Source organism: Amblyomma americanum, chromosome 8 (assembly GCF_052857255.1).
Source record: "Amblyomma americanum isolate KBUSLIRL-KWMA chromosome 8, ASM5285725v1, whole genome shotgun sequence".
Classification (NCBI taxonomy): Eukaryota; Metazoa; Arthropoda; class Arachnida; order Ixodida; family Ixodidae; genus Amblyomma; species Amblyomma americanum.
Genome location: NC_135504.1, coordinates 1,469,698 through 1,486,045, shown reverse-complemented (window position 1 = coordinate 1,486,045; position 16,348 = coordinate 1,469,698). Strand labels below are relative to the sequence as shown.

General features: G+C 49.1%; 1 protein-coding gene across 1 annotated transcript in view; it reads left to right on the top strand.

Annotated features, from left to right (window-relative positions):
- Positions 1-6,448, top strand: part of LOC144101614 (uncharacterized) — a 112,677-nt gene extending 106,229 nt beyond the window's left edge. The window contains exons 41-43 of the mRNA XM_077634756.1: positions 1,092-1,187; positions 5,762-5,791; positions 6,285-6,448. Of these exons, the coding sequence (XP_077490882.1) occupies positions 1,092-1,187; positions 5,762-5,791; positions 6,285-6,448 (290 nt within the window). The remainder of the gene's footprint in view (positions 1-1,091; positions 1,188-5,761; positions 5,792-6,284) is intronic.
- Positions 6,449-16,348: the final 9,900 nt, after the last annotated feature.

Here is a 16,348-nt window from a genome sequence, read left to right as displayed (position 1 = left end):
GAGGCTTGTTGCGTTCCAGAGCGCATGCCACGCTGGCGGAGGGGCCCATTTTTCACAAGAATCGACACGACGCGGAAAAAAAAATCCATCTCAAGAGAATGTCATTCCTACGTTCAAAGCAGATCGCAAAAAGTGTGGTGCAAAGGCGCTTCGCACGCATCATAAGCGGGCCAAGGATGGTCTATAGGCGTGTCACTAAGATAAGGTAATATCCCGCACTTAGAATCTATCAAGAATACGAACATACCGGAGAAGCTGTCGCCTTTCGGCTTGTGTGCGGGCAGCGGCAACATAAAGTGGAACGCTTAGCTCTGGTATAAAAAGAGGAGTTGCTCCCTGCGGCTACCAATAGGTAATTACTCCTCTGACTGAAACTATGTAATAATAGAGTATTCCTGTAGAGACATTGGATTAGTTCTATTATGTACCCTGTCTAGCCATTGTTCTGACATTTAGGTCGTACGGACTAATAAAACATATACTTACTTCACCAAATTTGCTATGGCAGGAAGGAATTATGCTACGAGAGGAAAATGATATAGCAAAAGAAGCAAAAGAGCACTTTTCATCCACACCTAAGCTGTTTCAATTCCTTTTGTTTGCACTCATGCCTGTACTATAAGAGATGACCGTTTTCCGTCGAGCGGTCATGTGTTTCAGGAAGTGCTTGGACGCAGCTGCACCGGAGATGCGCCAGTGTTTCGCAGTTTGCGGGCTATGCAAGGCTAGACACGAACAATACGACCTGAAAAAAAATTAATTTCGTTACGATATATAATTGTTTCTGGTTTGATAATACAACAGTGGATACCCATTTGCGATTCTGAAAAAAAAATGACACCTCTTAGATATTCTTCGTTTAAATAAGGTGCAATAGAAGTTACGGACAGCACATCTGCGCAATACCTGCTTGAGCAGTAGAAGGCAGTTGCTCATAACACAGTTGAGAATTCTTTACCAGGCTCAGTACAGCTAGTTACTAGCATCGTCAAGCCTGTATTCGCAAGCACCAGAAAAAGGATATGTTACTTCTCGCTACCTTTCGCTGGACCAAGTAGTATGTCGTGATTAATTCTTCCGTCCTTTATTAGATGACAATTCCACGATCTGCACCACCGCCATGGTCGAGAAATGCCACGGTCTCAATGCAAGCTGTGATGACGAAGAAGGTTTCGTGGCATGCAAAGGTAGGGGTGCATCTCTTGACGCTTAATAGCCCACTGACAACTCCTCTCCCGGTCTGGCTTGACGTGGGACACGTCTTCCAGCGCCAGACGTGCCTGCAATTTTAAGTGTATCGGAGACGAGTGAGCGGGGCAGAGTTGGGCCATGTTTTAAGGCAATGATTAGAGGACGGAGCTTCGGTGGTAGGTACGGCGTATGTACAACCGCACAAGTGCGTGAACAATGCATGTCACACTCTGCTGCGACGTATGTAAGGTGCCAGTCATGGAGAGGTGCAGCGCAACGGAAACGGGTCGATAGCTGATATGTCTATGTCGTCCTTGTTTCCTGTGCGCTGCACCTCTCCATGATGTCTCACCGACTGGCCCACACGAAGGTACTAACCCCTCAGGACATTAGTGATGTGTTCATAATATGGATATCGAGATAACCATGGTTCACTTAGTGAACAGTCAGTCTTAGTTAACAATGGCTGTGCTTCGCCAGGAGAGCTGGCACACAATGGGGCAGCGAAACGATGTTTTTCTTCCTTCGCCGAGGTGACAGTGTCCGGGCTCCACTAGTCCCCATGTATGGATCCCTACTATGCCCACAATGAGATATTGACATGCTTTGTACGCATGTTCATTCGGGAAGCGGGATCAATCCAGAAATGGGAACCCTGATGGCAACTCATTCCAACTTTTCATAGCAGTTAAAACCATGCGTGTTTGGAGTTCCAGCAGGCGGTGAAAAGTTTTTATTAAAAGCCCCAAGAATTTATCTTCATTTAGACGTGAGTGCAGCCTTTCTAAACTACACTAGCGCAAATTATCGGTGGGGGCGACACTTGCACGCAGTCAGCGACCTTCTGTAGCATATAAAACGCCCCGTTTTCAGACGCAGTAATGTCTTTCCCTTAAAATGCTGTAAGCTTCAGAGCGAGGAAAATAATTTGTCCAAGTGTAAATTCAACGGGACAACCGAATAGAACACAGAACAGAGTACAGCAGGCCATCAGAGGCCGCGAAGAATTACACGCGTATGTTGCACAAGACATGTCATTAACGCAAACTCGTTGGGGGTATTAGAGATACATAGCAAATGTGAGTGTCTGGTGTAGGCGATCGGTCAGCCCATCGCTTCACGTATGGTACACTGTTGCAGTTTTGTGCGGTGTTCAACATGAACAGGGACTCCGGACAAGAGGTAGCGGCTTTGATTCGTAATTCACTTGGCACACTTTGCTGTTCCAGGCTGAAACCAATTACGGCAAGTTATTGGCGGGTGGCAATTTGTGCAGCAGTGAAAGCACTGCTTCGCATGACGCGATTGAAGGGCGGCAGAAGACATGATCTCCAGCCCTAGCAAGACGGTCGACTTGGTGCCTTAATCTGACAGCGGCTGCTGCTGCACGGTCGGGGTTTGGAACGACATACCTCAGCCGCGCTCGACAGACGTTTGAGCTGCTGGGGTTTCTGACAGTGCAAGAAGCGTAAACATTCACGAGGGACACCTTAGTTGCTCAGTGAATATTGCTCACCATTCCATCTTGAAGGCGTCGTCCACTATTCGCAGCTACACAATGCCGGCTTTGGTAAGCTTCTCGCCAATGAAGTCGCCGTGCGGGTGGCAAGCTCCCTCTTTCTTCTCGGAGAGGCCGCTGAGTTTCGTAGCGATCGCTACATTACGGTAGCATTTCGGGCCTTCAGCGTGGCGGTGGCGGAGCCGCCACCGCTACGTAGTCACGTGGTTGATCACGTGACCAGCCACGTGGTGCAGAGCAGCTGCTGCTGCCGGCGGCGCGGCGCCCCGGCGAAACCGAGCTGCAACAGCTGTGCTCATGCGCCGTGTCAAGTGTGACGAAGATGAAGGTGGAACGCCCAGCGAAACGGAGCGGTGAAAGACTGACTTTGCAATTCGACTGAGCAAGTTACACTCGGCCAGCTGTAGCTATCGCGTCACTCCAGGTTTAACCAGAGCTAAACCACAGCCAATTTTGTTTTGTTTTCCCATGTGCCAGCGCCTCGTTTCATGCTGCGCTGGGGTAATGCCTATTGGAGAGGCTTTGTGAAAAAAGGGCTAGGTTTTCAACGTACTTGAAGCGATATACGTGCGAAAGGATGTGGTTGGTTCATGGTTTTGCTTTGATAGGTCGTCGGCACGTCCGGAAAAAAAAAATATTAGTTTGATAGTAGTATAAGTTGATAAATACGAGAATATGTAATGTAATGCGCCGCGTGGGAGGGTGTTGCACTATAACACGAGGCGTGATCGGCTCTGGCGATAGCATAGTACAGCGAAGCTCATCTATTCGCGCTGCCGCGGGTTCGAACCCCAGTCGCGGCAATCTTTTATTTTGTTTATTTATAGTTTGGGCAAGGTCAACCGTAATGTCAAACTTCACGCAAACTCGGTGAGTAGGTTAGACGTCGTGAAGTATTTCTCTCGAGCGAAAACGTGCAGCTTGCAAGCTTGCTCCAAGGGCGTGCAGTATGAGTTCGTGTCCAGATCTCGAGCGAAAACAGGACTTTCGTCCGTGCCCAACTGGGTTTACCAAGAGCCCCAAAACACGCACAAAACTCCTGTGCAGGTAGCTTACTGCTCACAAAGACTGCAGATTCAGACGTCCGCGTATGCTAATCCAGTCTCTGTTTCCGGGATCGTAGAGGCGTCGGAATGTGGATAACCGGCACGGCTGCTGTCTGTTGAATCGTGATTGCACCGTGCAGAGATTGAACTGCGAGCACGCATCATCACGTGATCGAAGCGAAAATCATTCGCAACAAACGAAACAATTGCAGCGCGGCACCCGAAAACCCCACTGCGAGTCCCACGCGAACCGTTGCCGTTGTCTTCACCCGCTGCAGGTGGCAATATCCCCCGCTGCGGGCGCATCTGCAAGGTTTTAAAGCGCGATCTTTACTACGCCCCTCGGTAGCTTCTTCGCCGTGTGCGCCGAGTCTGACCTTGAACCGAGGAGAGACCACGTGAGAGCTGTGACGCCACTCAGCCGCCGAAACCGAGCGCTCGCCTCTGTGTAGGCCGTCGGCGTTGACAACGTTTTACACTCCGATGATTTTGAGGAAAGGAAGGGCGCGTAACTGGCTCCATAGGTCAGTGGATGCCTCGATCGCGCTCTGAGGTACGACGTGGTGTTGAGAGAGAGGTGTGGCTGCAAACATTAGCGCTGACAGTGCTGTGGCAGACACGCGGCACTGCAGCAATAGGCCGCACCGTTCATTGGGTGACCAACCTCTCTCAATCAACCATTAAATTAACTTCCACCTGCCAGGGCGACAGGGTGGGCGGCACGCTGCCTATCCAGTGTGCGGAATACACTCAACGTTACAGACTCCAAGCCGCGTCTGCTTGCCTGATACACCACAGCTTTCGCTCTCTAACCAGGTTCAGCGGTAGTTAAACCGCAGCAAATTTTTTCGTATGTAGTAACCCAATATTCGAGTGCTCACTTAGCTTAGAAGGGCGCTTTGAAAAATGTGTGCGTGTGATCACGTCACCCATAAGGCGAGGCCCACCTATACCAACCAGGTCGGCGTCCTTGTAAGGACAGCGCAGTGGTGGCGTCAAGTGAGAGACAAATGTATTGGGAGTATAGGCATGGCTGTCTTGTCGCCTCGCTGCCCCGGAGTGTATTGTAGTCTTTGATGCGTACCTGAGTAAGCATGTCGTGTTGTCTTCTTTCCATAGCGTTGTCCATGGCTGCTAAAAAAATGAGGATGGTCTCTTTGTGTGCCAGGCATATCGGTAGAATCGTGCAGCCAGAGTCCACGCGACGGCCAGCAACGTGCCGCCTCTTTGTGGAAGTTCATGCAGATAGCCAAATTATTATCCCATTTGATATGAGAAGAAAATGCGCGCACGTCTGTGAATACGGATTTTCACGCGAATTCAGAAAGCGAAGGCAGTTTTTATGAGCAAAGTTTCTTGCAGTGGCCGGTTAAGTTTTTACCCTCATTCAAAACTGCGCTTAAAACTCAGCTGATGGTCTTGACTTGGACTCGGTGGACGCAGCTCTTAGAGCTCAGCTCTCAGACGCCCGTTCGTGTAGCCGCGTCGTAAGTCGTCGTCGACGTAACACGCCCCCTGACAGGTGGCGTGTGTAGGCGTGTCACAGGTGGTGTATTGGCAGGTAGCAGCAGAGCGAAACATCTGCCAAAGCGAAGGCCAAGGAATCCACGGGAATATCCCGGAGGGTAGCTAGCAGAGTAGCACGCCACCTGCCAGCCGTGGCGTAGCTGTCACGGCTGCGACAGCTGAAGAGCTGCGCTCAAATTTCCATTGCCGAGGGCCGTAATAAAAGACGTTCCAGCATAGCGAAGACATACTGGGGGAGACTATACTGGTTTACCGTACGCCTTCCGCGCACGCGCAGTAGCGTAAGGCGGGGCCACTGCGCGTGCGTAGGAGGGGTCCGGTTTCCACTGACACGTCTCCGGCATGCTGAAAACGTCTAGTGTGTCTTCCGTGTGTTGAAAGTTGTCTTTTAGTTGACGGCGATGGATATGACGATGTCCGTTTTTGCTCTCAAGCGCATATTGCGTACAATTATTCACATTTTACCTCTTCTTTTCAGCTGCAGCTGCGGAATATACGACACCAACAAGTGAGTTAACCCCTCTTGTGAACATTCGCAATTAAGTGCACTATATTCATGCATTCAGTGCTAACTACGGCTGCTAGCTTGAAGTTTAGTCTGAATAGCATTGGTGTCTAGGATTACGGCAGCGGCAGTTATAGAAAAGGCGATTTTGCACTGCTTGGGGAGCGGGTTCGGTGCCACCGAAAGCCTCGCTTCCTTGCCTGAACCAAGCTTGCGCACAAGGGAGCACACTTGGGCCGGTGCACGTCATGCCGTGGCTTGCATGAGGTCCGCCAGCTAAGCACAGGACGGCACCGTTCTCTTCTTCTTCTTGCGCATGGCTGTCTATCCTTGGGCATCCACCTCTACCGCTACTTCACTCAGAAAAACGTCTCTGAAGAAGTGAGTCACTTATTGTCACAAATTTCGGCGGCGTCCAGTCATTGGTGGCTACCGAGGAACCGCCTGGAAATGAAAATGCGGCTGGAGTAATTTCTTTGCTCGTTTCTCCTTTCAGTTAACCGGAGAACGCGCGCACGTAAGCCAAACTTCGTTTTTATGTCCCTGAGTTCGCAGACTCTGTGTGTAGGGACAGCATCCACGAACACTCGAATCGCACTGCGGACGCGGATGTTATTAGTGGAAATGTCCCATAATTTAATTGGAAAGTCAGATCGTTAACTGTTTCCAACAGAAAAGCAGCTCTCTCTTTCAGGAATGCACGCATGTTGTTAGAAGTTTCTAAATATGTAAACACGTTCCAACAGTCTAATCTGGACATTAATTGCAAGAATCCTCCGAGCAGGAAAGCTTCGAATTGAGTTTGATCATTCACTATTCTTTACCTTCCACAAAACGGGAGGTAAAAAAAAAAACGCTTATCTATTTTATTCAGTTCATTATATGTCCTTTCCCCTAGCTCTGTTATATAATTTTAAAGAAGTAAAACTTCGGAAATATAAAAGTACTAATATAATACTGAAAACGCCCATACCACCGTGCCCTATGATCTGCTTGAAGCTTCATTTCACACCTGGCGAGTTACGTCCGCTTCGCGCAGAGTCTAGTAACGCCATAAAGAATAAGCACTCAGCGTAAGGATGCATGAGCTTGAGTTCAAGTTACTTCTTCAAACTGCATTTTAAGCACGAAATGCTCGCGCTGTCAGCGCGGCGCGGCTGACCTTCGCACCAGAACGAAGAGACAACACGGCGCCGAACCGCTGGCGAACCTAAACGAACTTCGGCGAACACGTACTGCGTCCGTCTGCCCCCCGGCGCGTGCTTGGTGTGCCGCCCTCCTGCCAGAGGAGCGCATGCCTCTTCCCGTGGAGGACTAATCCGGGGCGGAGAACCCTACGCTCGGTCCTGCATTCAGAGCGACGCACGCGCACTGCGCGCGACATGTTTTACGTGTTACGGCTACAAAGTGGACCGAGCAGTATGCGTAAATAAATATGGAATAAATAAACCCAGGGCACTTTGCGCAATTCGTGATCCCGCGGACTCGTGTGGAGTCATGGCGCTTGGAGCGGCTCGGAACCCCTTGCCAACAATGGGGGCACTCTGAGGATGGCTGTGTTCGGCTGAGAGGAGACCTAGTCTTTAATGAGGTTCACAGAGTCTGTTGTATTATAACTTATCTTCCAATAACAGACGTGTACGCCTGCGACAAGGGCTAATAATTACAATACCTCAAAAGTCTCTAATTCGAATATATGATAGGTAGTCATTAGCATTATCAGAAAAATCCTGGGCGAAGTGAGGGAATGTTCACATTGTTAACCCTTTCTTGAACAGAAATGGGCTCAGGGTGAGTAAAAATATAATGTGACATTATTATTACAGTCGGTTTCACTTTACCAACGGTGAGCGTCTGTTGTAGGAGCGAATCTTAAATTTAGTCTCGTACGAGTCTACCAGTTGATCAAACCTATCGACACGAAATGGAAGCAGGTTATAATACTTGGTCTGAAGAGTATATTTCATCCGTTCGTTATTTCGTTTCTGGTGTTTACAGCGAAACGAACCAGGCCAGTGGGTGAGAGGCTATGACGTTCTCTCCCAAATCCTCGTGGTTTCTTTCATTTCACTGAGAGTAAAATATGAGCGTGGTAAGGATAGGTGATTGAGCGATTTAGTGCTCCTGCTGGTCAGGCGTACAACCTCCATCGTTTGGATGGCACACTTCACGCCATTTCTCGCAAATGCAGCAAATATACTAGCAAGACAAGTTATCGGTGCCTCCTTAGAGGCACTCAAACATCGAACTGCACTAGCAGCACAGTAGACACTGTATTATAAACTCTATTCCACTGGGCCACATATGTTGCGACGCGAATCATTTTTGGCACTGTGTACAGTGCGTAATGGCAAGCGGTGTTCAAATGGCTGGGCGCTTGTTTTTTCGCCCTTTAGTGCTCTTCGTATGCCACTTGGAAAATGCTGATTGACTTTGCCGTTAGTGGATCTCTATTGAAGCAGCATTTCTGAAAACGTCTTGATGCAGGCATTGGGGGGAATTATTGTGCCTTGCGTCAGTGATGAGGATAAATATTTCAAATCCATTGAAATAGCAAATTATGCGCACTGAGTGTCCCAATGCCAAGGGTGAGCGTTGGGCCTTCCTTTTTCACCTTTAATAGACCTTATTGGATTTCCTTTTCACCTGCAATAGCTGTAATAACGCGTGCTGCCGCAGATGATGGCACACAGTTCGTGTGCAACGAGCATTACACGCAGCTTGTGTTAGCAAATAGCGAAGGTTAGTGAGGGGGTCCCAGCTATCTGAGTGAAAATGCTTTCGAAAGGCTGGTGGCACGCTGCAAAGTTCGCCGTATGAAGCTTCCGAAGATTGCCACGACACTGCTCAGGGGCTAGTGCATGCACTCTCGAGTATGTAGTTCAACAACCACGTAGACGGGCCGTCAGGCACAGGCGCAACAGAGGAGATGGACACGCAAGTTGCAGCTTGCGGAATGAATGGGCAACTCCGGTCGATCAATGGTGGTATAGAACAGGTAAGAACTTTTGAGCTTTGGGCAATGCAGTCCTGCTTCAGCTTTGAGAGACCATGCATTAAGCAGCTTTATCTGATGGAGTAGAGAAGGATAAATGGGTGCGAGGCGGAGGAGCTTTTGCTTTCACTTCGTGCAAGGGAAGCCTGTATGGTCGAGTAAGGAGGAACACTCTTCGAATAGGGTGGATGAGAGTGACGAACAAAATTCCTGCTAGCGGTGAGGTGGGCGAGAGAAATGAGCCTTCTAACCTGTCAATTGCCATGAACTGAATTTTGGCCGCTAGAAAATTACAGTTGTCGACGCGAGACTCATGCAATGCCGAATATTCTACCGAATAAAAAGCGCAACAATGCGTCACCTCAGTGCCAAAGTAGAGATAGGGCGTTTATTTTCAAGAGTTTTTCCACTAGTTCTTAAGAAAACGTGACCACGGAAGCGACGCAGCATTCTAAATCAGGGTTACTATAATTTAAACATGAACACTTCAGCCAGACTATAAAGACGGCTAGGTGGCGTGGAAAGAGCGCTCAAAGTTTAGTTGACAGTCTGCACTTTGTCTCGGTGCTCGTAGCCTATTGGCTGTTCTCGTTCCCTGCCGCCGCGGTGGCTCAGTTGTTGTGACGCTTGGCTGCTCACCCGAAAGACGCGGGTTCGATCCCGGCCGCGATGGTCACTTGTCGATCGAGGTGAAATTCTAGAGGCCCGTGTATGATGGACTTCGGGGTTACTTATACCGTTGCGAGAACGCCTCAAAAGAGTGGATTCGAGAGAGCCACGACAGAAAGTTGTTGTTGTTACCCTCACACAATAGACGAGAAAAATGAACAAAGCATTCTATTTTTTATGAAGATGAAGCGCTGCTACGCGAGAGGCGCAGCTCCACGCGAACTCGCAAATGATGATGACATCGTCATCCGTCGACGAAGAAGTTCCAACTTCCTGCCCGGCCCACGAGTGCGTTTCTATCGGCAATGCACCATGGCCAATCCACAAACGTGCGTATGTGCCATTAAGCCTGAGGCCAGCATGATCATCATCAAAATGACACTAGGTAGCCTCCATAGGGTACAGCAGATGGACGGGACGATTGACGATGGTCCTCGATGACAACTGTAGAGAGCAACAGCGCACTTTGCCATCGCGCCCACGATGAAGACCTTCAGTTCTTGCAAGGAACCAGAGATGTCTCGGACGTTGCCGTTCACCAAGAAGCACTATTGTTCCAGACTTCAACGGGCCGGGTTGCTTCACCTGGTTTGTTGCAAAGTTTATGAGCTCACTCAGCTACTCTTTTACACAGCGTGACCAAAAAACTTGCAGCTGGTCTTCCCGCTCTTGCCAAAGCCTCCTCAGTTTGTCTGAAGAATAATTCGGTGGAGATGACACGAAAGGGTGGAAGCGCCGTTAGCCGGCGACGAACTAGAGAAGGAGCCGGCGACAGCGGATAAGGCTCGTCAACGTCATTCAAGACGTGTGTCAGGGGGAGACAATCGATTACCGCTTCAGTTTCAGTAAGAAGCGTGCTCAGTTCACTATGAATGAGTGGACGCCTTCCCAACATATTTTTGAGAAAGTTTTCACTGAACGTACGAGTTCTTCATAAAATCCACCCCACCAGGGAGCATTTAGGCAGATAGACTTCCGTTGAACGTCATTATCCGCGAAGTATGCGAGAAGATCAGGATGTCGAATAAGCTCCCGCGGCTTTTTGAGCTCTTTAGTAGATCTCGCAAACGTTTTTGCGTTATCGCTGTGCATTCTCTGACAGAGCCCTCGTCGAGAAAAAAAAATTCCGCGTACCAACAACGGCGAAAGAAATCTTTAACGGGTTGTATATTTTGGCGACTGCCTGAAGTGCAAACCGCTTGGTGGTTTGGTGCTGGTGGATGAAGTTGGGGATACTGGCAGGGTTAAGCGCGAACTTGTCTTTCACAGTGTTCCAAACGACTCCAAGCCCCTTGGAATTTTCCGATGGGGAACGCAGCACCTTTTCCTCTGGCGTCATTTTTTCTTGCAGGGCAGCTGTCACGTCCGGGGCGATAGATATCCAGTTTCAGATGTTCATAGACATGTCCTAAAAATGTCGGTGATTTGTTCCTGCATTCGGAGTGCGCCTTCAGCAGTTGAAGCTCCGATGAGAAGATCATCCATGTCTTGGAGGAGGCGAGCTGTCTTGGGGCAGCGAATCTCAACTGACCGGAAATGGTGCTTCAAAGAAGTAGTGAGCAAAAAGGACTTGAAGTGACTCCGAATGGAACTTGAGTCAGCCATCCGCCAAGTTTCTTGTTCTGGCAGAAGTTTACCATTTATTGGTGGAGTTTAAAAACAGAGGAAGCGCAGCGCATCATTGTCTTCGTCTCGTAACGCTATCTGAAGAAAGTCCTTCTCGACAGCGGCTGTCAGGGCAACCTTGTATCGTAAGAACTGAAGCAGCAGCGTTACGATGTTAGTAATTAACTTAGGACCTGCCTCCAGATTCTCGTTCAAAGATTTCGCACTCTTCTCATGCGAAGAGGCGTCTTACACAATGCGCACCTTGGTGGTAGATCGATCCTCACGAATTACCGCATGACGAGGAAGATAATACTGCCTGCTAGGAGAATTTGCTTGTGCCGCCGGTACTTTTTCGGCATGGTCATCTTCAAGAAAAGCTCGAATGGCGTGATAACCTGTTGTCGCCGTTTAGCTTCCGCAGAAAGGCGTTGAAGCGCTTGGTTGCTACAGAACGGTTGTTGGCTAAATCTACGTGCAGTTTCCGTAGCAGAGCTACCTTATAACGGCCTTCCTTTTTAATAATGTTCCGTTCAAAGTCCACAAGGACTAAATCCTGGACCTGGTCTTTTGCTTCTGGACCGTTTTCCTTGAGTCCAATGCTCTGCAGCTCCTAAAAGCGAGTGAGTGCATGAGAGGTTTCATCAGATTCGGTGGAAGTGCGAAGCATTATCACATTGCCAAAATGGGTCTCACGGGTTGAGCAAGGCAGTGGGCCTTGAGCGGTCCAGCCTGGTCTTGTTTCCATGGACATCGTTTTTCCTACGACAGGTCTCTGCCGATCACACTCTCCCAATAATAATAGCATTCAATAAAGATAGAGACTGACCCTTCTTGAAAGCCTGAAGGTGAAATAAACTGGGGGCCTGTGAGGTGCACAACAAATCACGGTAGGATTTTTGAACGTGGTGCGTCGGATAGCGGAGCGCTGCGCGTGCCAGCCCAGCGTTGCGCATGTGCACGCGCGAATGGTGTGTGGGAGGCGACAGCGACAGGGAGCGTGGCGAGCACGATGAGCGGAGAGCTGACGTGTCAGAAAACCGAGGTCGCGCAGCAGAGGTCGTGTAATGAAAGCGTAGAGGTGGCAGCCGTCAGACGTTGGGTCCGTGCTGCCGTGGTCCTCTCTTGGGTCACCCACACAAGCTTCCTGCGTTCCTTGCAAGCGTGGAGGTGGCAGCCGATGGATTGAGGGCCCGTGCGGCCTAAAGGTACCCTTGGATAGCCTGCTTTAAGCCTCTGGCTTTTCGGGCCGCCATCGACGGGATATGGCTACGATTCTCCTGCTGCTGCCAAGTTCTTCGGGCTCTTGACGGGTGACCACCGGCGTAACCCTGTGTTCCTATCCGCTCCTAATACCACCTGGCTCCCTTCCGTCGCTTCGTTCGACGCAACGCCCGCGACTCGTCGCACTACATCCACCCGTATCCGTTCTCTCTGCAAGGCATCCCCACTTCACCTGGGACGCTCAGTACCTGGTGAACTCTTTCCTTTATTTCTGCAGTGTTGTACGAGTGTTGAGTGTGTGTTTTCTTGTTTTCGTTTCGTATCGGCTCTGTTCCTTTAAATTATAATTACGGCTTCGTCTTGTTCTGTTTGAACTCTTTGTTCTTTTGTTCGAGCCTGCACGCGATAGCGTTCCTCTTTGGAAAGTCGGGGACGCGTTACCGATTCGCGACAGGGCCTAAACCCATTCGTCCCATCTCTCGGAGGATCCCTTCGGGGGAGAAGGAATGTGCTCGCTGCATATTGTGCCCACTTCGAGCGCCTTTACTAACTTAATGGGCTCTTGGACACGCTAGTCACCAACAAGCACACTAACTCTTTTCATTCTTCTTTCCTTTCGTTTTCCGCGAAACACACCCACTGTCAAGGATTCCTCTTCAATAAGCTCGCAACCCAATTGGCGCGATTAGAGCTGCAGTGACAGAACGCCTTTGACTCCAGCCATCTAAAAGAAGTCGTTAGCGACCGAACGTAGTAGCTCCTGAGGTCCTAGCCTTCAAAGTCTGTAGAAGCACGGTACATCCGGATTCTTTAGTTGCAAGGTGGACCGACGCTAATGTAACGTTCTTAGCATCAGTAGGTTTCACTGCAGTGCAGATGGATGGTACATGGCTTAGCCTACATTTTGGATATCTTATATAACCTATTCAGTTTCGGGCAAGCTGACCTGGCTTCAAACAGCGGAAGGACGTGCCGTTATGCTTCAGCAACTCTGTTTTTTTTTTGTGCTACAGCCATCTGCGCCGAGTCGCAGTTGCCCGATAAATGCTTGGGCGATTGACTGAAAAAAAAAAACATCCTTTCAGCTGACTCGCAGTGGTTGTTTTGAGGGCTGACACTCTCGGTGCATTGCGCTGGAACGCTAGTTTTCGGGCGTCTGGCGATCTCAGAGCGTTGCGAAGACTGAGCGCTGTCTGCCCCGTCACCGCCTCCATGTATTCCAGTTGACGTTCGAAAAAAAACCCAGCAGAACTCGACGATCCTTCTCCGCCTCTGTCACACAGCCGGGGTGTTGATAGCTTGGGCTTGTGGAGTTTACGAAAAGGCAGGACCATGTCAGAACGAAGTGTTCTTAAGAAAACTTCCCGCAGTATGGAGCAATAAATTGTTGAACTTATTATTAGTGCCTTTAAACAGTGCATATGCTCCTGCACTTTGTCATATAAATTGCGCAGCGGATGAACGTCGCCCCATGGGAATATCGGCTTCATATCCAGTAGATCTTGCAGATCTTGAACTATAGCCCGCTTATCGCCGAAATGGCCCTGAAGCAACTCGATGACGTGCTTGTAACAGTCGGCTGAAGGTCTGCAATCGCTGACGCTGCTGTCCCAGCCAGGAGCGCAGTCAAGTAGTTATACTTGTCTCCAGGGCTATGATGCGTGTTATCGTGTACTGTAGATTTGAACTTAGTCCAAAATCCTGACCAGCTCTTCCGGTTCGCATAGAACTTTAAGAGGTGGAATTGGGGCAACCGACACTTTGTTTGGGACGTCCGCGGCTCATCGACTTGACGCGCCGTCTGGGTAGATCTTTGGGTACGGAGCCGGAGTCTCGCTATTCTTTGCACTATCTTGTCGCTGCAGGTAGCTGCGCCTGAAGAATGGCCTCAGATAATTCATCCGGAGTATCATCAAAGATCTTCTCGTCTAGGTTCTGCTGGTACAACGCTCCAGTCCGGTCGATGGAGAGGGTGTACTTCGGGACCGATGAATTCTGATTCCAGTCTCAGCCCTTCCTGCGCTTGGGCAAGAATACCGTCAAGATATAGAAAAAGTTAGCACAAAACTTAGACGAAGACGGAGAAGAAACACACGAGACGACAGACGAGCGCTCGTCTGTCGTCTCGTGTGTTTCTTCTCCGTCTTCGTCTAAGTTTTGCGCTAACTTTTTCTATATCATGCAAAGCCAACTTGCCCGACAACACGCTCTTCTGGACCGTCAAGATGGATGCGGAGGATTTGTCGTCGCCGCAGGTAGTGTTCCATGCTTACAGCAGCAGACCTCTTCACTACCGTCGCAAGCTCTGCCTGTCTTCTTTACTAATGCCGTGCCTTGCGTCGCTGTGCGTGGTATCGTGTGAGGCTGCCGGGTTTCTGCACCACGTGATGGGGTCCACCTGCTCTTACGTGGACGCCTAAAAGGAGCGGAACCGAGACGACAGAGAGATGAAGATGAAGAAAGGTGAAGACGAAGCGCTGCGGCGCGAGAGGCGCAGCTCCACGCGAACTTGCAAATGATGATGACATCGTCGTCCTTGGATGAAGAAGTTCCAACGTCGTGTACTGTGCGATGTCAGTGCACGTTAAAGAACCCCGGGTGGTCGAAATTTTTGGATTCCTTCACTACGGCGTCCCTCATAGCCTTTTGGGACGCTAAGCTTCCATAAACCAAACCAAATCAAATCAAACCTTCCCTGCGTATTCACTGCAGCTTCCATTATATTGAAACATGAGGTGGTGTCCGATGATTAACTTCTCCGCAGTGCAGACAATATGCATTGTTTAACATATTTCAAGTGGAGTCACTGCAGTTGCAGCGGGATATAGTGAGTTAATTTCTTTTGCTATCACTTATGTATTCCTTTTGTCACAGTGATGTGACAGAATTTTATGTCTTGGTACCTCTTACCCACCGACATAACCGTGGGGGAAATTATTTGAGCAACGGCTGTACGAACGACATTTTCTGAAGTCCGCGCCATCAGAATTAGTGTCGTCTAAGGAAAAGGAAGCACACAGCATACACCTGGGGGGGATACCTTTTTTCGATAAAATGAATGCATTCATTGTTAGTCATGCTGTAGTACCACATATTAACTGCAAATAATTTAGATGTGAGTTGAAGATTGAGTTGTAAATTATCATTGCCAAGTGAACCCGAAAAGATGAATGTGCTTCCTTAGCACATTAATCCCTAGCGTCTATAAAAACCGACAGACAGACAACAGTATCTTTACTTCAACAGTTGCCACCCACGGCACTGAAGAACTGCAATCCCATACCCACAGGCCATCAGATTGAAACGAATTTGCTCACCATCGGAAGAGTGTCACGAAAACGCTAACCGCATGCGCGACATTCCACAGAAACAGCATGACCCGCCCTCTGTAATTAACGACGCCGTTAAAAGGGCGGAAGCAGCTAGTCATAATCACGTCTCTCAGGAATCCCAGCCAATATCACAGCTCTGTAATCTCGACTGACCTTCACAAACAACTTCCCGAACATTAACAAAATCCTAACAAAACGCATCAGTATCATAAAACAGAGTGGCCGGCTTTCGAAAAAAATTTCAACGTTCTTGCACGTAACGTACACAAGACAAAAAATTAGAAAAGCCATGTTGCCTATTCAACTGTCTATAAACCGAGCGCTGTGGGTAGCACACCATGCGGCAAAACCATTGCCAGGTTTGCAAACACATGGAAACCCTTTCCGCAAAGATTTAAACTCCGATTCCAGCAAGAGTGTTTACATCGTCGAATGTGGCAACTTCCGAATGCAATGCATAGGACATACAGACAATCCCTTCCAATTCAGGTTTAACAACCACCGCTCACATGCACGATCTCTCCCTCTTTAGAGAAACTTGCGCGAGAAAGGCCACGAGTTTGATAAACTTAAAGTAACAACATTACAGAGTGGCTTCAAAAACACTCATGAGCGCGAACAAAGAGAGTCATATTTTATTTTTTTAGTTTAACAGTGCGTAAAGGGGCATTAACGAGAGACACGGTACCCTCGCCTCTCTTCCGAGGTCAGAGACCTACCAAAACACACAAAGCA